The sequence below is a fragment of the Bos taurus genome, chromosome X, assembly GCF_002263795.3.
Source record: "Bos taurus isolate L1 Dominette 01449 registration number 42190680 breed Hereford chromosome X, ARS-UCD2.0, whole genome shotgun sequence".
Taxonomy (NCBI): Eukaryota; Metazoa; Chordata; class Mammalia; order Artiodactyla; family Bovidae; genus Bos; species Bos taurus.
In genome coordinates this window covers 3,794,446-3,817,824 of record NC_037357.1, presented here as the reverse complement: position 1 = coordinate 3,817,824, position 23,379 = coordinate 3,794,446, and the positions used below count along the sequence as shown (strand labels likewise).

The following is a 23,379-nucleotide window of genomic DNA, read 5'->3' as shown; positions in this document are numbered from 1 at the left end:
AGATTATTTCAAAAATGGTGCTTAAACAATTGGTAAATTATTTTTGTTTTTAAAGTTAGGTGATTACCTCATATCACACCACAGGTAAATTCTAAATACATTAAAGTGATAAGTGTAACAATTACAATAAAATATTTAAAGAAATATATCAGTGAATAGTCATAGGATTGTGGGATGGGGTAGGTCTTTTACACAGAAGAGCAAAGTTAAAAACCCCAGAATAGTAACATGTATATATAATTGCATAAAAATTGTAAAATATGTACAATAACAGCATAAATGGCATTAGAAGCCAAATGTCAAATGGATGCAGTAAATGACAAAGGGTTAATACCTTTAACATATAAAGACTTCTTACCGATTAGTGAAAAAAAAAAAAGCTAAATAGTCTAGAAAAATAGGCAATGGGTACAGACGGAAAATTTACAAAGAAGTACTAACGACAAATTGACATATGAAAAACATGCAATTTGCTTGTAATCAGTGAAATTCAAATTAAAGCAACATGACAACATTTTTCAGCTATTAGGTTCAAAAGGATTCAGAAAGTGAAATCACCTTACTCCCTGCTGTTGCACGTGGCAACTAACAGCCTTTCATTAAGACCTTAGACTTATTTTTATTCTGTGGCCTGTATCTCTAGGAATACAGCTAAACAGTGTCATTATAGATGTGAAAAAAATACAAGGACTTTCACTGCAGTATTATTGTACTGAAGAATTAGAAACAGCCTAAACATTGAAACATGGAGAAATTGTTATTTATGGTACGATGGAAGCAGAGATTGAAATTATACTGCCACAAACCAAGGAACACTTAGGGCTACCGCAAGCTGAGAGAAAGGAAGATTCCTCTCCTAGAGCCTTCGAAAGGGGCATGGCCCTGCCAACATCTTGGTAGTAAACTTCTAGGCTCCAAAACTTTGAGAGAATAAATCTGTTTTTTAAAAAATTATGGCACACCCAAAAGAAGTTGTACTACACACACACACACATACACACACACACACACACACAATGGAATATTACTTAGTCATAAAAAGGAATGAATTTGAGTCAGTGGTAGTGAGATGGATGAACCTAGAGCTTGTCCTACAGAGTGAAGTAAGTCAAAAAGGGAAAAACAAATATTGTATATTAAAGCATATATATGGACTCTAGAAAAATGGTACTGATGAACCCAACTGCAGGGAAGGAATGAAGACACAGATGTAGAGAGCAGACTTGTGGACGCAGCAGGGGAAGGAGAGGGCGGGACGAACTGAGAAAGTGGCACTGACACATATACACCATCATGTGGAAGATAGCTGGCTAGTGGGAAGCTGCTGTGTATATAACACAGGGAGCCCAGCCTGGCGCTCTGTGATGACTTAAAAGGTGCAGGACGTGGGGGAGGCTTGACGGAGGGGATATACATATATATAAATATATATATATATTTATGATTCATTCATGATGTTGTACAGCAGAAACCAATACAACATTGTAAAGCAATTATCCTCTAGTTAAAAAAATATTAAAATGGAAAATAATTATGGCATATCCAAATGGTAGAATATTATGTGATAATTAGAAAAGATGTTCTTAATACTTGATGGCCTGAGGCAATATCCATTAAATAATAACTGATAAAAGCAGATAATTTTTCATTTATTATATAATTTTTACATACAGTAGGAATGCAATTTTATGAAAAAATAACTTTCCATATACATATATATTTATGCATACACATCTGCATATACATATGAACACACAGAAGTAAAACTTAAGCACGATAACACATAGCTCTTGGGCTTATAGGTAATTCTTTTCTTTGTCATGCTTTTCTGTATTTCCCAAGTTTTCTATAATCTATGTGCATTCCTTTTTTTTTTATTGTGGTAAAACACACATAACAGAAAACGTGACCATTTTAACCATTTTGAAGTGTGTGTATTATTCTTAAAATGAGGGATAACAGTTTTTATCAATAAGCATACACTAGGCAGGCTCTCAGCTTGCATCGACATGACAATTACAATGTGACAATTGCAAAAATTTGTTTGGACAAAGGACAGGAAAGGAACACAATCCAGAGAGATGAAAAGTTTGATGGACTGGAGCCGCAGAATTGGGTGTAACTGTGATGTGTGTTGTCCTGAAGGCAGCTTTTCTTTATAGGTTGAGATAAATACTTGCAGGCTTTTTGGTGCTGAGGAAAGTGAGGCCTGGCTCAGCCAAAAAAGGCACATGGGGAAGCCGGGGGCCACTGAGACAATAGAGGGAGAAGTTACAGACATGAGGAAAAACAAACTCAGCCAGGGCTGATCATTTAAAATTGGATTCAACTGGCCCCAAATGAATATCCGAGCAGCTCTTCAGGATACATCAACTGTATAAAGCCAGATTTGCCCAGAAAAGTCCAGGAAGGCAGGTAAGCCTTCTGATGTGGAATCTGAGGGGAGGCTAGCAGAGAAGGAGCATGGTTCAGGGCAGATGCGAAGCCCCATTTGGTTTTGAGTTCACCCCCCAACTGTGTGAACCTGCCTGTAATCCTCATCCTTACTTGGACCATTCTGATTTTTCTTCAATCAGAATTGGCTGATTCTAGGCTCAGTTCCTCACTATGAGACCTTGGGTATCAGGCTTTTGCCTTTGTGGTCTGTAGAGAAACTGAGTTTTCCTAGGTCACAATTAGGAAAATACAGGGCCAAGCCCAGTAAGACACTGACTCATTTCAAATGCAGTTACTTCCTCAACAGGGGAATCAGGGACTACTGGCCCCTTGTTAGTGACAGTTCCTGGCTTAGTTTGCTTCTTTCCAGGCTGTTTCACTGAAGGACAGGCTGTTAAGGCCAGAGTGACCTGTCCTCACTGTGGAAGCCACCTTGATGTAACAGGCAGTGCAGCTATGAAGTGAGGGAAGAAAAGTGGGCCTCACCTGTAGGTCTACTTCTCTGTAGACCTAAGAGAGCAGAGGGTGGGAATGGGGAGGCAGCATAGACTCATGCCCATTGCCCTGAAGTTACAGCAGAAATGCCACGGAGTGGGGCTTTGCAGAGGGTTTGTATGAGCAGTCATGAGCATTTTGGATCCTGGTCTCGCTCAGACTCTGTGTTCTTTGCTGTTGTTACCCACCCACATACAAGGCAAGGTCCCCCCAAACACATCTCCTCACCTGCATCTTCCTCTTCACCGTGTCAAAGGGGAAGGAGAGGGTCTGGGTCACTGCAGCAGCCAGGCAGACATTGGCAAAGTTCTGGAAGAGAGAGAACTGATCCCGGGGTCCATTCCAGATTTTCTCCAGGTTCATGTAAACTAGAAGGGAGCCAGCAGAGAAAGGGAGAGCACCTGAAAAACAAGGCCAGGGAGGCTGTGATGGCTCAGGAGACACTGGTTTGAGAACATAAATGCCAGTAGGAAACCCTGGGGAAAGCAACAGGACCAGCTCTGGGCTTGTGAAAAGTCACTCCAACAGAAGCAGCACGCACTTTCTTGGGTAATGGTAACGTGGCATATTTTGATTGGGTTTGTGTCATTGATCACAATGCATCCAATGATTCCCTGCAGGTTTGTGTATTCTATGTCCATTTCACTTTTAAAAGAATCATAAACAAATATCGAACTCTAGTTAGTAATATGCACGCTGAAAGGTTGAGGGGTGAAGTGTATTGATGTTTGCAATTTACATGAAAATCATCAAAAAATACATGACTGATGAATGGCTAGAGGGATGGATAGATAAATGATAAACCAAAACATTCATTGAAGGATCTGGTATATGCTGGGTATATGGGTATTTCCAATTCTTTTTTAAAAAAATTTATTTTACTTATGTATAGATGATTTATAATGTTGTGTTAGCTTCAGCACAGTAAAATGATGTACAGCAAAGTGATTCAGTTGCAGTCTTTTTCATATTTATTTCAATTATTGCTTATTACAGGGTATTGAATATAGTTTCCTGTGCTATACAGTAGGACCTTGTTTATCCAGGGTATTTCCAATTCTCTTAACATTTTGGGGTGTTTGAAATAACAAAAGAGTGTTGGGGAAAAAAATCACGCTTAAATAAAAAGTTAGTGGGAGGTACTTAATCAAGCTTTGGAGTTTAGTGGATACTGATCTTCAGCTGAGAAGGTAACATTCTGTGAAAACTGAAGAGTGAGATCATAGTGGTGAGGGAGGGAGGTTACTTGACCTTGCTTCTGGGAATGACGCGGCCATATCAGGGCCCAGTGGGCACCCTGCACTGTGTGGCAGCCTCACCTTTCTTTTTTTAAAAAAATTTTATATTGGAGTAGAGTTGATTTACAATGTTGTGTTAGCTTCTGCCGTACAGCAAAGTAAATCAGTTATACATATACATATATTCACTCTCTCTTTTTCCATATAGGACATTACAGAGTACTGAGTAGCGTTCCCTGTGCTATCCAGTAGGTCCTTATTAGTTATCTTTTCTTTTTAACTTTTTATTTTGTATTGGGGTATAGCTAATTAACGATGTGGTAATTTCAGGTGATCCATGAAGGGACTCAACCATACATATACATGTGTCCATTCTCCACCAAACTCCCCTCCCACCCAGCAGCCTCACCTTTCTAGGAAAAGGTGGTAAGCAAGTAGTGCAGTGGTTGGCAGTTTGAAGCTTCCAGAAAATTTTGGACCAATCTGAAGTTTACACAGGGACTAAATATCTCCCTTAAGATGAGATTTAAAAGAAGGGCTAACACTAGTTGTGTTGCTCATCTTTAGAAAAATGTAGTATTTATTTAATAAAAACAAAAATGACACACCAACGCTGTATTTTCATTCAGAAAACATTTGTGGGGCTAATGCTATGTGATGGGCCCTTTGCCAGGTGCCAGGAATACAAAGAGGAGTGAGCAGGCTAATTCCTGGAGATACTCACCATCTAGTGGGAGAGACAGACAGATAACGAGTCATAGTAGCGGGGCTACGAAGGCTATGCAAAGTGCTTTAGGTACACAGGATCAGAGGGATCCATTTTGCCTGAGGGAATCAAGAAGGACTTCACAGAAGAGAGAACTTTTTAACTGGGTCTTCAGGAATGAGCAGGAGTTCATCAGACACTGACGGAGCAAGCAGAGGGAACAACATATACAGAGAGTGGTATTTCCAAGAAATGCCAGTATTTCTGGATGGCCAACACAGGAGTGCAGGTAGAGCATGGTAGGAGATGAGGTAGGGATTGGCCGGCAGGGCCAGGTCTGAAGGTGCTAGTATGCCAGAAGGAATTTGGGTTTTTCCCTGTAGCTCACAGGAGTCAGTGAAGGCTTTTAAGGAGGGCAGTGGGAAGAGGCTGATGAAATGATTAACTTGCACTTAGAAAGCTCACCACACCCTGGGAGCAAGGTACAGGGTGGACCAGGGCAGGAGAGACCCAGGACCGGGACCAGGTAGGAGCCTCTCGTGTCTGCAGAAAGATGATGAGAGTGTGACCTGGGGCAGAGAAGATGCGGATGGAGAAGGGGCAGACTTGAGAGCTTTAAAAGGTGAAATTGACAGCACTTGCGGCTGAAGTGGGCATTCAGTGAGAGGAGGAGTCAAAGTTGAGGAGATAATAGGTTTCTTCTGGCTTAGGCCACTGGTGAAAGAAAGGCAGTCTTGTTCACAGGGACACAGGAAGGGAGCAGGCATGCAACTAATGAGGACATCAGGTTTAGTCCTGACTAAATACTGATACATCCCTTGATGTATCAAGGGAATATCAGGTGGGGTTGTCCAATTGCAGGCATTCATACTACCACTGAGAGTTGGTGGTAGTCAGTGGCTAAGAGAGAAGGCTCTGCGGTTGTATTGCTAGATCTTCTGTTTTCTATCTATGTGGTCTTGGGCAAGTTGCTTAGCTTCCCTAAGCATCTATTTCACCTGTAAAATGTGGCTTAAATGAGGAACCATATGCAAAACGTTTAGGACAGTGCCTGGCACATAATAAAGAGCAATAGATGTTAGTCATTGTTATTATAGAGATGAAATTGGGAGTCATTAGAGTATTACAATGTTTGTTTAAGCCACTAACTTAGATGAGGCCACCCAGGGAGGGAATGAAGAGTGAGAAGAAAACTCAGAAAGGAACCTGGGGAATAGCGACAGGTAGAGGGCTGGCAGCATCAGATGAGCCACACAAGAAAGAGCTGAAGAGAGGTGGGAAAAGAAATCTAGATACAGTGGCATCCTGGAAGACAGGTTTCTAGAATAAAGGGTGATGGATCTCATCAAATACTGCAAAAAAGGTCAGATAAAAGGCAAAAGTCTACTCCATTGGCAATTGGGGGTCCTGGTGACTTGTGCAGGTGTAGTCCTGGCAAAGGTTCTGAAGATCACAGAAGCTACAGTTGCTACCCTGGTTGTGCTCATACATGTATGGACATTCTCGGAGACTCCTTCCTGCGGTCATATGGGGAGTGTGTGGGACTGTTTGCCTGTCCACTTGTGCTGAGCCACCTGCAGGCTGTCCTTCTCCCTCCCAGGCCAAAGTTAGGAGTGGGGTGTATGGCTATGGAATAGAACAAAGCTAATCAACTCTATATTGAATCCATATGACCTTGAACTCAGAGATCATTCTGTCATTTTTGAAGCAGAAGATATTAAGAAGAGGTGGCAAGAATACACAGAAGAACTATACAAAAAAGATCTTTATGACCCAGATAATCACAATGGTGTGATCACTCACCTAGAGCCAGACATCCTGGAATGTGAGGTCAAGTGGGCCTTAGGAATCATCACTACAAACAAAGCTAGTGGAGGTGATGGAATTCCAGTTGAGCTATTTCAAATCCTGAAAGATAATGCTCTGAAAGTGCTATACTCAATATGCCAGCAAATTTGGGAAATGCAGCAGTGGCCACAGGACTGGAAAAGGTCAGTTTTTATTCCAATCCCTAAGAAAGGCAATGCCAAAGAATGCTCAAACTACCACACAATTGCACTCATCTCACACACTAGTAAAGTAATGCTCAAAATTCTCCAAGCCGGGCTTCAACAGTACGTGAACCCTGAACTTCCCGATGTTCAAGCTCGTTTTAGAAAAGGTAGAGGAACCAGAGATCAAATTGCCAACATCCGTTGGATTACGGAAAAAGCAAGTGAGTCCCAGAAAAACATCTATTTCTGCTTTATTGACTATGCCAAAGCCTTTGACTGTGTGGATCACAACAAATTGTGGAAAAATCTGAAAGAGAAGGGAATACCAGACTACCTGACCTGCCTCTTGAGAAATCTGTATGCAGGTCAGGAAGCAACTGTTAGAACTGGACATGGAACAACAGACTGGTTCCAAATAGGAAAAGGAGTACGTCAAGGCTGTATATTGTCACCCTGCTTATTTAACTTATATGCAGAGCACATCATGAGAAATGCTAGGCTGGATGAAGCACAAGCTGGAATCAAGATTTCCAGGAGAAATATCAATAACCTCAGATATGCAGATGATACCATCCTTAAGACAGAAAGTGAAGAAGAACTAAAGAGCCTCTTGATGAAAGTTAAAGAGGAGAGTAAAAAAGTTGGCTTAAAGCTCAACATCCAGAAAACTAAGATCATGGCATCTGGTCCCATCACTTCGTGGCAAATAGATGGGGAAACAGTGGAAACAGTGACAGACTTTATTTTTTTGGACTCCAAAATCACTGCAGATGGTGACTGCAGCCATGAAATTAAAAGACGCTTGCTCCTTGGAAGAAAATTATGACCAACTTAGACAGCATATTAAACAGCAGAGACATTACTTTGGTGACAAAGGTCCATCTAGTCAAAGCTATGTTTTTTTTCCAGTAATCATGGATGGATGTGAGAGTTGGACCATAAAGAAAGCTGAGCACTGAAGAATTGATGCTTTTGAACTGTGGTGTTGGAGAACACTCTTGAGAGTCCCTTGGACTGCAAGGAGATCCAACCAGTCCATCCTAAAGGAAATCAATCCTGAATATTCATTGGAAGGACTGATGTTGAAGCTGAAACTCCAATACTTTGACCATCTGATGCGAAGAACTGACTCATTGGAAAAGACCCTGATGCTGGGAAAGATTGAAGGTGGGAGGAGAAGGGGACGACAGAGGATGAGATGGTTGGATGGCATCACTGGCTCAATGGACATGAGTTTGAATAGACTCAGGGAGTTGGTGATGGACAGGGAGGCCTGGCGTCCTGCAGTCCATGGGGTTGCAAAGAGTCAGACACAACTGAGTGAGTAAACTGAACTGAACGGACCTTGAACTCAGTTAAATGAATTTAATGGGTTACAAAGATATACAATACATTCATATATATCCCTTGAACTCAGTAAAGTGGATTTCACTGGTTACCAACAAAGATATAAAAATCATTTGTATAGATCCAAGAACACAGCCTTTTCTTGGACAAGGTGACAAGTTCCATCTTACCTAAAACAGTAAGGGAAACCCCTCGATAAAGGGCCAGGAACCCTTCCTGTTGATAAATAGTAGAAAATGCATGGAGGATCCCCCTGTAGGATGGTTCCAGCATGTTCTGCACAATTAACCGAGTTTTGATGAGGTCTGTAGGATATGTCACAATGGTGGAAACCATCCCTGCGAGACTCCCAGCCATGATGGAGCTCCACTGGGAAATATGGCCCAGGTCATCCATGAACAGCACGACAAACCTGGGAGAAAACAGGGAGAAAGGCCCAAGGGAATCAGCTATGGATTGTTTTGGAGTGTTCAGTGCTACTGATTGCAACATTTCCCCACGTTTGGAAATGCTTTATGAAGCAAAAATTACTATACTAATGTATTAAGATAAATGAGTAAACACATTCAATTCTACTATATTTATGTAATTCTACTTAGCTCTAAGGAAGAGATATCTAACCTTATTTACATCTACCCTAAGTCCATCCACTTCCTCTTAAGCATTTTCCCCTTTTATTTGCATAACTGTCAACCCTGGCTTGCCTGTGGGGTGTAAATGAACAGAAGTACTCGATAAATACTGAATTGGAATGTGCTCCTTTGATTCGGTTGCAACTTCAAAGAAATTGCTTGAAACAATGACTTTAAGCATTCCCAGTAATTGAGGTTTTTTGTTTTTGGCTGCCTCAGGCAGCATGTGGGAAATGAGTTCTTCAACCAAGGGTTGACCTGAGCCCCCTGCATTGGAAGCTCAGAATCTTAACCACTGGACCACCAGGGAAGTCCCTTGAGTTTTTAAAATATATTGGTTTAATAATTGTAAGAGAAGATGCACGACCCCACCAACTGTCAGAGAAATAACAAATAAAAATAGTAACAAGATACCATTTCTCACCCAGCAGACTGGCAAAGATGAAAAAGTCTGATAACACCAAGTGATGGTGAGAAAGTATGGAAACAGGAATGCTCATCCACTGCTGGGAGAGGTGTACATTGGCAGGTCACTTTGTAGTATCTAGTAAAATTGGAAGAAAGCCTACTTTCATCCCAGCAATTCCATTTCTCAGTGCATATCCTAGAGAAACTCTTGTATAAAGACACAAGATGTACTTGGAGACTCCTTCCTGCAGTCAGATGGGGAGTGTGTGGAACTGTCTTCCTGTCAGCTGGGTGAGAAATGGCATCTTGTTACTGTTTTTATTTGTTATTTCTCTGACAGTTGGTGGGGTCATGCATCTTCTCTTACAATTATTAAACCAATATATTTTAAAAACTCAAGGGATTTCCCTGGTGGTCCAGTGGTTAAGATTCTGAGCTTCCAGTGCAGAGGGGTGCAGGTTCAACCCCTGGCTGGGGACACTTATTATTAATACATTGTTTGTAAGTGAAATTGAATAGTCTAAAAATCCATTGGTAGAGGAGTGGATAAATTGTGGAAGTCATATAATGATACCATAAATGAATGCACTTAGAACTGTGTATTTACATGGATAAATCATAAAAGCATAAAGTTAAGTGAAAAAAGCAAGTTGCAGAATGACCTATAGTGTATGGTAACTATGGTCATTTCTCTGTATCCACAGGTTTCAGAAACCCCAACAGATACCAACATCTGTGGATGCTCAAGTCCCTCATAGAAAATGGTGTATTATTTGCCCTCTAGTATACTTTAAGTCAGGGGCTTCCCTACTGGCTCAAACAATAAAGACTGCCTGCAATACAGGAGACCCGGGTTTGATCCCTGGGTCAGGAAGATACCCTGGAGAAGGGAATGGCAACCCACTCCAGTATCCTTGACTGGGGAATCCCATGGACAGAGGAGCCTGGCGGGCTACAGTCCATGGGGTCACAAAGAGTTGGACACAACTGAAGCAACTTATCAGGTACATATGCATACTTTAAATCATCTCTAGAGTACTTATAATACTGAATACAGTGTAAATGCTATATAAAAAGTTCCTGGGGCATGGCAAATTCAAGTTTTGCTTTTTGGAACTTTCTGGAATTGTATTACACAATACTGAATACAGTATTTCCAACCTGTGGTTGGTTGAATCAGTGGATACAGAATCTAAAGATACAGAGGGCTGAATACATTTAAATCAAGAAATACATCTACAAAACCGTATCTTAAAGTAATTATGGATATAGACATGTAAAAAAAGTATAAAATAGACCCCCAAGAAGGTGGAGAGCAGATGGGACTGGAAAAGAGAATGAAGGGGACTTTACCATTATCTGTAATATTTTATTTCTTGTACTAAGTCTTCCCTGGTGGCTCAATTGGTAAAGAGTCTGCCCATAATGCAGGAGACCCAGGTTCAATCCTTGGGTCGGGAAGATACCCTGGAGAAGGAAATGGCAACCCACTCCAGTATTCTTGCCTGGAGAATCCCATGGACAGAAGAGCCTGGTGGGCTACAGTCCATGGGGTCACAATTAGCTTAAAAGATACTTCAACTATCTTTTTTATTTCTTGTATCTTTTAAGCTAATTCTCTTGTATGCTGTCAATCCTGCACTGTGGGTATATGAGTGTTTGCTAGACCATTCTTTGTGTTTCACTGCAGTTTCACAATTTAGTCCCAAATGTTTTGGGTGGACTTTTCTATTGGCAAACTAGAAAGCCACTCTGTTACAATCCCTCTTTCTGGAAGCAGTACATCCCCAGTCATGAGAGCCTACGTTGGCAGAAATTGTTCTAAGAGGACTTTTACATGGTGCACGTTCCCGGGCCAGGAAGCAAAGGAATTTTATTCATGCTTGGGAAATGTGGAGAAAATAAAAGAGGGCTTGGAAACCAGGAAAAATAAGATTTTCTGTAGAGAGTGGGTAGGAGGAGCGGGAGAGGTATAACAAGGATCTGAATAAAAGGAAGGTGAACAGAGCTAGCTAATAGTATTTTATCTTTTTTAAAATGAGAGCATCCTGAATACTTTGGCTTCCAAAGCTCTAGCGAAGATGTGTATTTCCTGCTTTTTCAGTTTGGCAGCAGGCCAGGGCCCCCTGACTGACGAATAAGTGTTCAGGTGAAACCACTGAGAGAGTTCTAGATTGGCTCCTTTGCTCCCAAGTAAACACTTATCTATTAAAAACATCTCCTTCAAGCTGTAGGAAAGTCTGGGCTTCATTTTGTCAGCCTCACTTAATAGTCATTTGAGTGAACCAGCGCGACCTTTTAAAGATACGGGTAAACCAAGCTGGTTCTCCCTAGTGGGCCGTCTGCCTTGGTTTCACTGCCTGCACCCTTCCTGAGTCCTTCCTCCCTCCTCTCTCCCCGAGCCAGTCCAGTCGAGTGGGAGGGGAACCTTAGCAGAGGGAGGGGAGACAGAGGAAGTGGAAATGCTTGGCTAGAGGGGTGGTCTGCAGCATGCTGGAATAATCTAGAAGAAGGAGGAGTTTGAAGAAACACCATTCATTCTCATTCAGTTCAGTTCAGTTCAGTCGCTCAGCCGTGTCTGACTCTTTGCGACCCCATGAATTGCAGCACGCCAGGCCTCCCTGTCCATCACCAACTCCCAGAGTTCACTCAGACTCACGTCCATCGAGTCAATGATGCCATCCAGCCATCTCATCCTCTGTCGTCCCCTTCTCCTCCTGCCCCCAATCCCTCCCAGCATCAGTCTTTTCCAATGAGTCAACTCTTCGCATGAGGTGGCCAAAATACTGGAGTTTCAGCTTTAGCATCATTACTTCCAAAGAAATCCCAGGGCTGATCTCCTTCAGAATGGACTGCCTCCTGCTTACTCGCCATCCCAGGGCACTCGTGCATGCATTCATTCCCCAGTCACTGAATATATACACTGTGTGAGCTTTCAGCATAAGATCATGAGAGTTCAACGGACCTACCAGAGAGATGTCTGATAGGGGCGGCCCAAGAGAAATTAGGGTCTCTGAATGACTTGATGAACTAGGAAGAACCCTGTCTTCTATCAGTTTGCTTTATAAAGAGGGTTTTGACATATTTGACAAATATACAAAATCGAAAAGAAGAACCAAGGAAAGCCCTTTTTCTCAGACTCTTACTATACAGAGGCGAAGACACAGATCGTTCCTCTTACAATCAGAGTCAAAGCAGGGCAACCCTGATAGGCCATCAATGACATCATCTGAATCCCCACATCTTAAGTGCTTGTCTGATTGGCTGGGGCAGCAGTGTTCCCCTTTCTGCTCTTCCTTGCATTCCCACACACTGCACAGAAGCTTTTCCAGCAAGACTAGATAAGCTGATGAACGGCAGTAACCCCTTCATTTCAGGCACACGGAGATTACACACACCCTTGATGTATGTAGTTAGAACTGCCAACACTTCAACCTAACACAAGTTGGCAGCCAAACACAAGCTAGTGAATTGGTTACACAATAAGGAAATGGTGTTGGTGATGAACAATTTCAGAGTTTCAGGAACCCAAAACAATGCCTATACAGCTAGACAAACAGTTGTAGCATAAAGTTGGGTAAAGGTCTACATCTGATAGCCACCCATTGTGTTAGATTTTATTTGTTTAGTACAAGGACCTAGCTCCTCCCAGACTCTACTGAGCACATTCTTTTCATTGTAAATCCAAGTAGGGAGATATGTCATCATCACAACGTTAAGCTGAGCACTGGACTAAGCAGAAGACCTGGTTTCAAGCTCCAGCTGTGCCATTAATTGTGTTTGTGAGCAAGTCACTGAACTACTGCTTTTTTAAAAAAAAATTTTATTTATTTATTTTTGACTGTGCTGGGTCTTTGTTGCTGTGTGGGCTTTTCCTGAGTTGCAGCGAGTGGGGGCTACTCTCTAGCTGTGGTGCATGGGCTTCTCATTTCGGTAGCTTCTCATTGCAGAGCACAGGCTCTAGAACTCCCAGGCTCTAGAGCACAGGTTCAATAGTTGTGGTATGTGGGACCTTCCTGGACTAGGGATCAAACCTGTATTGGCAGGTGGATTCTTTACAACTGAGCCACCAGGGAAGCCCTGAACCACTGCATTTTCTGAACATTCTGTATGTTTATGCTTTTTTATTCAAACCCACAATCACAGGCTGTACCATTACCCACAACTAACTGTTCTGCAAATTCATGGATCTGCAAATTCAGTATAATGATGGACCCAAGGTATCGTCTTAATGTAGGAAGTCTGGCATCATGATTGATCCACAACTTGGCTGCCTATCACTGAAATATTTCCTTTTAATTTTCAGAAAGAAACTAACCTTTCAGGAAAACATTATTAGCAAACCTAGCCTGAGTAGCTATGTGTTCTTCCTCTCCCACACATCTCCTTTTCTCCATTCCCACGGTCATCAGCCCATTTCAGATGCTCTCAGCCACCACAGGGACTAGTGCAACTGGTTCCTAACTGGTCCCGCCGCCCCCAGCCTTCTTCCTCTTTAGATGTCCTCTGCAGCTACCAGGTGACAATTCCTGTTGAATTGCTTTAATCACAGCACTCCCCCATCAAAAATCCACCCCAGTTACCCTTGCATTCCAAGTAAAGTCCAAACTCCCTAATCTGCCCCTCCAAGATCTCATTCCAACCTGCTTTTCTGGCTGTATTTTCCATTACAGCCAGAGACACACCTTATGCTCCAGTCATGCCGCATGCCTTCCCACTGCTGTGCCTTTGCTTATGGCATTACCTGCAGTATCTTTCTCCCCATCTTTGCCAGAAAACTCCTACTCATTTTCCCAAGACCAAACTTGGATGGTTTTTCTCTGCTGCGACATCTTCATATCTCCTCCCTCATCAGAGGTGTGAATTTCTATAGCACTTTAAACTTGGCAGTCACATGCTATGGACATACTATAGTTTTATTTTATTGCTCTGGAAGTTCCGGGACACAGGGACCATGCCCCTTTCATCCTTGCATCGTCCCCAGCATCATGCATACAGTGGGCACTTAATGAATGCAGACAGAAAGCAGTATGAAGTAATAGGGCACGGGTATTAGAGTCAGAAGGCCTGGTGGAGTTCAGCTCTGTCACTGATGAGTGGTGTGGCCAATCTGAGCCCAACAGTGCATCTGTAAACTGGGCATAAGCTTCCTGTCCTGTGGACGGTACAGGGAAGGAGACAGGTGTTGTAAATATCCAACAATTTACACACACATACACACACACACATACGAAATGGTAACTAGATAGAGGTAATGGATGTTAATTAGCTTGATTGTGGCAATCGTTTCACAAGGTATACATATATCAAAGCATCAACTTGTACACCTTAAACATAGATAATTTTTCATGTCAATGGTATCTCAAAAGCTTAAAAATCCAATGACATGCAGTCATCCCTCTGTATCCATGGGTTCCAGAACTAACTGCAGATTGAAAATATTCAGAAAAAAATTCCAGGAAGTTCCAAAAAAGCAAACCTTGAAGTTGCTGCACAGTAGCAACAATTTACATAGCATTTACATTATATTTACAACTTTTCCCATAGTATTTACATTGTATCAAGTAGTATAACCAACCTAGAGATGATTTAAAGTATCCAGGAGGATTGTGCAGGTTACATGCAAATACTACTCCATTTCATAGAAGAGACTTGAGCATGTGGAGTGGGGGTGGGGGAGTGGTGGGGTGGAGGTTGTCCTGAAACCAATCCCCTCCCGGATATGGAGGGATGTCTGTATATATTGGAGAGGGTAAGCAGCAGAGCCACAGTACTTAAACCAGCCTTTGAAGTTCTGCTTCCCTCTCCTTGGTACACATTCCAAAGGAGGAGTTCCATACTTTGTGGACAATACAGTAAAGTGGGGAGAAATTGAGTCATTATAACTCAGAGGAGAAATGTTTACAGACTGAAGGCCAGATGTTGCTGAGACCAAGGGGCCTGGGGAGGAAAGAGAGCCTTGACAGAGATGCCCCACCATCTCACTACCCTCCTTTCCCAGAGTAAGAGAGGCAACGCTATTTCCAGGCATAAGTGAAATGAGCGCTGGCCTCGAGGAATCAGTGATAAGGAAGATTCCACTGGGCTTGTCAGTTGTCGGATGAGAATTCCAGCTCCAGCCTCCCTGAGCCAAAGGCAAAATCCTTCGACTGTCAGTCTGCAAGGCAGACCTACAGTGGCCAAGACTGTGGATTGTGTTTCTCTAATTCTGAGCTGAGGCCAGGCTTCAGAGGTGGCTGCTGTTCCCAGCGAATGGGGACCCCGGGACCATCCCCCCAACTACAGAAACATCTCTACCTAAAACCCCATCCCTATCACTTCATTCTTTTAGGCTGTGTTTCCAGTTAAAATGCAAATATCTCTGAGTTCTTGAGGAAGTTTTAAGACACATCAGGCTAATTTACATATTCAGAAGTTTTTCTAAAAAGCAGCTGTTTTTGTGGGAGGTGTTAAAAGGAGGCCAGTGAGCAGTGAGGGTGGGGCAGCCTCTGTAGGACCCCAAAGGCCAGCTTCTTGGGGGAGAGGGCAGGGAGCCGAACTCCGCGGCCTTTTGGTGGCAGTAGATTGGGCCCTCTGTCCCTAGCAAGCACTGTCTTCTGAGGGTTCTGGTCACACAGACCCTCTTCCATACATGTATCTTCAGAGGTCTCTCTCCCAAGCCAGCCAAAGCAAAATTTCCAAGTTGGTGGACAGTGGGAGGGGGGTTGGGAGCCATCTATCCGGAGATTTCTTCACTCCTTCCCCCCAAATCTCCTTTCACCCTCTTCCGCCTCCTCTCCCGTCCAGCCCCGTCAGCCTCTCTGGGCCAGAGCTGCGTCGCCCTCAAAATGCAGAAATCCCCAGAAAAGGTGAAGAAGAAAAGGTGGGGACTACACTTTGGGGGCCGAAGAGGTCGCCTTCTGGCCCAAGGGGCTCCCACGAGATCCGGAAGCAGGCGGGGGCGCACCGCCGGCCCGATCCCCAGCACCCGGGCGGCGTCGGGCCGCGGGCTACCCGGCGGCGGCCTCCCGGGCCCTGGCCCCGCCCACGCCCGGCTCTTACTTGCGGTAGGCGGCTAGCTGGACGGCGCTGCAGGGGAAGAGGCGCAGGCAGGCCACCGCGTTCCCCTTCCACAGGGCGCGGGGCCCCTCGGTCCGCCACACGCGGAGCCCCGCGGCCCACGGCCCCCGGGCGCGGCCGCGCACGACGCCGACCTGGGCCAGTACGGTGGCTAGCTCCAGCGGCGCGGTGAGGCTGAGGCTGAGCGCCCCCGCCAGCCCGGCGCATAGCAGCCGCTGGCTGCCCGTCAGCCGGCCGTCCCGCCGCCAAGTCGCCATCGCGCGTCCGCGGCCCGAGCCCCGGGCGGCCGGCCGATCGCGTGGCTCGGACCTGGGGCTCCCGGGCTCCGGCGCAGGGGGCGGGCCAGGCTCCGCCCGGCGTAGGGCGGACCCGCGGACCGGACGGGAAGCCGGTCCGCGGCCGGGCCGGAGCTGGCCTGGGGCCGGGGCGGGGTTGAGGAGGCTGGTCCGGGGTTGAGGCCGTGGCCGTGCCGGTTTAGTGTCTGATTTTCGGCCAAGACGTTTCTGTTTGCGGTTGAGAAACACTCACCGCGTTCTTTCAAGGCCTAGGCCGCTCTATTTGTGTTCTAAATATTCAGCCCCCGCCACCCCGCCTTATTTATACCCTTTCTCCCTTTCCAAGTTCCACCTTGCCCCCTTCCTTCCCTTGCCTCTGTTCTCATCCCTGCGACCTTTTTTCTGCCCCTAGGAAACGCTTTACAGATTTCTCAGGGCAGAAGGAAAAAACCTTCTGTAACATACACACGATATCCAACACTTGACAAGTATCAGGCTTTTCGTACATTGCCTTATTTAATCTTCAAAACAGTCCTTAGTGGGTGTGTCCCCATTTATTACTCTCAATTCGAGAGGCCGTAGGTACGGTGCTTAGAGCTTCGACTCCAACCTGTGTTAGCATCTGAGCCCTGCGGTTTACCAGCTGTGTGACCTTGAGGAAGTCACTCAACCTCTCTATGCCTCACTCGCTTCATCTATAGTTTTTTTTTTTTTCCCTCTAGGGGTTGTTGTAAGTAGTAAATGAAAAATGATACAGGTAAGCACTACAGATGTGTTAGCTATGATTAGATGTTTTTACAGAAGAGGAAACAGAGAGATTGACTTTTCTAGGCACACAGCGGCTAGACGCCATCTGGATTCAGGTCTGTTTTGTAACAACATTCCCTAACAGCTACACTAAACGTCCCCTGGGACAGCAGAGTGTCTCTCGAGTAGAGACAGTTTCGGTGGTTTTGTGAGCTAAGGGGACCACAGGGGCAAAGAAGGCTTAGCAGTCAGTGACTTGGCCAGAGTCTAAGAAGGATTTTGATAAGTTTTTTAAAAAATTAAAAATTTCTCCCTGTTTTCTCTTCTTATAAAGCCGTTTCAGTAATAATAATGGAAAGGTAGTCCAGCAGTCTGTTAATATAAGACATCCTAGTTGCTTTTAGGCTTGTATTGTTATTTTCTACATTTACTAACACACATGATGATATAAAGATCCTTTTCTAAAAGGTGTCGCAGGGTTTTGATCAGGGGAACTTGTTCTACCTATTTATTAAACAGTGACAGACTCAAAGACAGAATAGACTGGTTGCCCAGGGGTATAGGGAGTGGGGGAGGGATGGCTTGGGAGTTTGGGATGGGCTCATGCAAACTATCATATAGAAAATGGATCAACAAGGTCCCACTGTAGAGTACAAGGAAGTATATTCAATATCCTGTGATAAACAATCATGGAACAGAGTGTGAAAAAGAATGCATATGTATGTAACTGAATCCCTTTGCTGTACAATAAAAATAAACACAACATTCTGAATCAACTATACTTCAATTTAGAAAAAGGAAATGGAAAAAGAGGACTTGTTCTAGTTATAGAACCTTGCTCTGCTCTCAACCATTTGGGATGCTTATTTTTCTTGTTTTGTGAATTCTCCTGTCTTGCTGTAAGCTAATTTCATGGCCGTGGGAGGTTGAGAAAGTAGGTTTATGACTCTGAAGACCAGAGGACATGAATTTCACAGGGTTTGAATTGGAATTTGGGGACTACAGTAAGGAAACCAGTTACTAGTCCTGTCCTAAAGCACTCTGTTGGACAACAGGACTAGGTTCTAAAGGTCCTTTAGGGAGCTCTGCCCTGGGAATGGAACAGTTGATGGAATCACCACATTGTGTGGAGTGTGGCTTGACTGGGTTGTACTGGTTTTGTTTGGTTTTAAGGCAACTTACATGAGCATTTCAACTGCACCTACCTCGGGAACCAGGTATCCTTTTTTCTTGAGCACTGCTGTTCTTTTTGTCTTCAGCAGGAATACGACGTTCTAGTGAGCCAGAGGCCAGAAGAATCCTTTTAGTCTTCCCAGCTGTGGGCCAGGACAGATTGTGAGTTGATGGTCTATTTAACCTCAAAAGTAAATTTTCACAGTAGGTACCTTGCACAGTAAAATGGGTAAGCGCAGAATATTTGCTGCCTTCTGTCTTTTCATGGCCGTGTGCAAACAGAACAAGGTTTGCTCCTATTTTACTCAGCTAGAGTCCCATTCATTTGCTAAACCTTGGGAATATTATGTAGATTAATCTTAAACATAAATCAGTCCTTGAGGGTGTCATATATTTGGATTGCCACTTATAGACTTGTTAACCTCAGTGCCTCTTCATATTTATTGAAAAGCCTGTGAAGAATATAGTAAGTTAAGGATCTCCAACTTTGGAAAAGGCACACAATATGAAACTGGGGTGCTGTGTTAAAAATAAATGTATGATAACTTTAAAAAAAAAAGGAGAAATGAGGCGGCAAGTGAAATAATCTTAGACGTAGCATTGTAACTTGAGGAAAAAGGGTGGCTAGCTGATTCAGGCCAGCAGGCAGCCTCTTGTCCTCAGCAGACGTTGGGAGATGCTCATGGTTTTGGATTCTTCAGCACTCACTTTTTGTTTCTCTCACAGAGTGAAATCTCTCTGTACATTACCTTAGTTCAGCTTGCTGATGTTTCTAAGATTATAATTGATCTTGCTATATTATTATATATTGATTATATAATATATAATGTTTTATATTATATATACTATATTGATTATATAATATATAATATTATAATTATATATTATATAATAATATTTATACAATAATATATAATCATAATTATATATATGATTATAATTGATCTTGCCAATGTTGGTGGATTCCTGCTCTCTTAATTTGTATTTTGTTCTTTAACCTTATGGGATTTTGTAAATTGCAAATGTCGAATATACCTGTCATACCAAGAAAAACAGTACAGAAGTGTATTAAAAAAAACTGTCTCCCTGAATATCCTCTGAGGTAACATTAGAGAAGCCAACATTAAGAGCTTGATGCGTGTATGCGTGCACATACACACACACTTTTTCTGCAGTCAAATGCTCTACCACTGAGCTATACCCTCTCTGCTGGGTGTATCTTTCCTCATCTTTTTTTTTTAATGTTCAAACAAATATTCATTTGTATGAGTATTTCCCCTCTCTCCCTCTCTCCCTTCCTTCTAAACAAAAAAATGAGATAAAACCACTGGAAGTATGTAAAAAACCCTGACAATCAGATTATGTCTAGGGAAGAAAACTGGGAATGGTGGGAACAGAGGTGGAAGGGAGATCGACTTTTGACTATGTGCCCTTTTGTACTGCTTTCTTTTTTCCCCTCTTTTCATTTTATCTTGGGCATGTCTTATCCCTTAAAATAAAATCTCTCCACCATCATCAGTTTTCCCTGAAGCCTTTCCCATTAGGTTCAGTTTTTCTCATTAGGTGACATTTGCCTTGCCTTCCCGGAGGTGTTGGCTTTGAAATGTTGAACAACTCTTGGTGAAGTTCTGAATGAAATAGAATACAATCTGCTTTCTATTTACATGGTAATTGCATTCCTAGGAAGTTCCATGTGCATAAACACTGTGCTAAAAATGTTTTGTCTTTATGAGTTAAGCAGAGTTAAGTTTTCAACTCTGATAATGAGAAACAGCTTTTCCACTTATATGGGTGCCTGGTGGGATCTTCGAAAGTCATGAAGGATGCAGGACAGTCTGGTGCATTGCAGCTCTGCAGCGTCCCTTGCCCTGCCCATTAAATGCCAATGGAGTCCTGCAGTCCCTGTGGGCTCCCTCCCCCCAAACTTCCAAAATGGCCTCTAGGAAGCAGCGCCATTCCTTCTGAGAACCATGACTCAAGCTGCTCCCTCTGCTTGGAAAGTCCTTTCGTCACATTAGCAGAGCTGATTCCTTGTCATTCTGAGCTCAGCTTAAATGTTATCTCCTGTTAGAAGGCTGACCAGCCCACCCCGTCTGCACACGCTCATTCACTCTGCCACATCGCCCCATTTCAATCCTCTGTGTGGCGTTTTTCCCTATTTGCTATTTTTCTTTCTTGGTTTATCGTCTGTTTCAAGTTACCAGAATGTAAGTTCCATAAGGGAAGGGATCTTGTCTCTTGTTCACAACTGTGTTCCCTGTGCCTGGAATACTGGCTGGTGCATAGTTAGTGCTCAGTAAACATTAGATCAATGAAGGATGGAAGGAAGGAAGAAAGGAAGGAATTTCTTTCTTCAGTTTTCCAAGTCGGAAAAGATTAGCAGAACATAATGTCTTTACAAAATTACTTATTTAGATCTAACCCATGGTAAAAACTCAAAAGATGAGCTAGATTCACAAGCTTAGTAGAATTTATCAATTCCCAGTAAATACTGTCATTTTGTCAGAAATTGGATGTTTGCCGTTGTAAATTTCCAGCCACATCTGTAATTCTAAAGTGAACTGTGATATCTGATAGAGACTCTTTGTACCCAGTCATCATTTTCACCATGTCTTGAGCAGAAGTTTTGGCAACTGTGTCAACAATGACTTCAGTAGCCCTGACCTTTGTGGTTAAATAGAACACTATAAAGTGTGGCTTCCACAGCTTTTTCATTTTTCTCCCTTGGCACACTGTATTTTAGCTTTAAGTGATGTTTGAATATCCTTCCATTCTGCTTCAAACTTTTTGATGATGTTGAAGACGCAGGGTTTCATATCAAAATGTGTAAGCCTTCTTTCATTTTCTCACTCCTTTGTTCATTCCACAAATGTTTGCTGAACTGTTACTCTGTATCAGGAACTAGGATGGGGATACATTTTTCACATAGGGCAATTTAATTTACTCCCATTACCAAGCCATGGTATTCCAAATTTCAATGTGTGTGTGGTTTTTTTTTATGGTAGTCACATAATACTTTTAGTTTCTTTGTTGCTGGTTTGTTTAGTTTCTTTGTTTCTTTGTTATTTTTATAACACTAAGAGATGGTCCTGGAAAAGGCAATGGCACCCCACTCCAGTACTTTGCCTGGAAAATCCCATGGATGGAGGAGCCTGGTAGGCTGCAGTCCATGGGGTCACTAAGAGTCGGGCACGACTGAGCGACTTCACTTTCACTTTTCACTTTCATGCATTGGAGAAGGAAATGGCAACCCACTCGAGTGTTCTTGCCTGGAGAATCCCAGGGACGGGGGAGCCTGGTGGCTGCCGTCTATGGGGTCACACAGACTTGGACATGACTGAAGTGACTTAGCAGCAGCAGCAGCAGCAGCAGCAAGAGATGGTCCAGGTTATGAAATGATATATCTTTAATATATGTCTGAAGACCTAGGACTAAAGGAGGAAACAGAACAGGCTCCATCTTGAAAGCAGGACTCCATCTTGGGCTGGACTGTGGACTTTGAGCTATATGCGCAGTATCTATGGAAACGACATACCAACTGGAAAACCAGACCCCCCGGATGGAAGAACCCCAGGGCTCATACCTAGACTCTCCATTGCCTAAAAGAATTCCCTAATTATCTGTGTAACCAAATAGAATCATTAATTCTATTATGCTTATTGGGGTATGACCACAGGCCTATTGATAATTGTCCACCATTAACTACCTAGGCTTAAGGCATATGAATCACAGGTTAACTTTGATTGTATCTTTCTCTTCCTTTGTTCAGACTAGTTTCACGGAATTTGGGGAGGTGGATTTGGGCACGTACACTTAGGGTATATAAGGTTTTCACAAATGCTGGTCAGGGTCCTTGGCTAAGAGGAGCCTCTGCCTTGGGCCCGCCGGTGTAATAAACTGCACTCCACCATCTGCACCATCTTTCTGAGTGAGTTTGGCCTGCTGTGTGGCGTGTGGGATCTTAGTTCCCTGACCAGGGTTCAAACCCGTGCCTCCTGCAGTGGAAACATAGAACCCTCAGCACTGGACCACTGGGGAAGTCCCTAAACTCATCACATTTTAATCACCAACTCCACCTCTACACTTTTTGGTCATTTATGTACATTTATGTATAATTATGTAAAATTACCTTATTTTGATATAGAATTTGTTATATGCGTACTAACACATGTATAGATCTGTGTAATTAGCCCCAATCAGAATACAGAACTGATCCATCAGCGCCCAGAATTCTCCTGTGCTGTCTGTCTGCAGTCAAAGCCTCCCTGACTCTCAACTCTGGCAAGCACTGCTATGTTCTTATAGTTTTGCCCTTTGGGAATGTCATATACATGAAATGGTTCTATAGGGGCTTCCAGGTGGTACTAGTGGTGAAGAACCCAGTTGCCAATGCAGGAGACATAAGAGACATGGGTTTGCACCCTGGATCACAAAGATCCCCTGGAGGAGGGCATGGCAAAGTGACTTAGCATGCATGCACATGGTTGTATAACCTTTTGAGACCATCTTCTTTTACTTAGCATGATGCCTTTGAAATTCAACCATGTTGTTATGTTCATCAGTAGTTTCTTCCTTTTTATTGCTAAGTCATATTCCATTGTGTGGATGTAACATAATTTGGTCAGCCATTCATAGACATTTATGGTGATTCCAGTTTTTGGCTATTATGAGTAGAGCGGCTACAAAACATTAGTATACAGGTGCTTGTATGAAAATATCTCCTTTTGTTACATAAAAGGTGACTTTCTATAGATATAACATTGGTACTTGCTTTTTTCATTGTATACGATGTCTTAGGTGTTACTCCAACTCAGTTTATAGATATCATTCTCGCTCTTATTTACAGCCACAAAATATTTATTATTTATT

At 43.1% G+C, this 23,379-nt stretch overlaps 1 protein-coding gene across 1 annotated transcript in view; it reads right to left on the bottom strand.

Annotated features, from left to right (window-relative positions):
* SLC25A43 (solute carrier family 25 member 43) overlaps nucleotides 1-16,645 on the bottom strand; it is a 40,835-nt gene extending 24,190 nt beyond the window's left edge. The window contains exons 1-3 of the mRNA XM_002699469.6: nucleotides 16,298-16,645; nucleotides 8,387-8,628; nucleotides 3,160-3,332 (exon numbers count right to left, since the gene is read on the bottom strand). Coding sequence (XP_002699515.1) covers nucleotides 3,160-3,332; nucleotides 8,387-8,628; nucleotides 16,298-16,572 — 690 coding nt within the window. The 5' untranslated portion in view covers nucleotides 16,573-16,645. The remainder of the gene's footprint in view (nucleotides 1-3,159; nucleotides 3,333-8,386; nucleotides 8,629-16,297) is intronic.
* Between the last annotated feature and the right edge of the window lie 6,734 nt (nucleotides 16,646-23,379).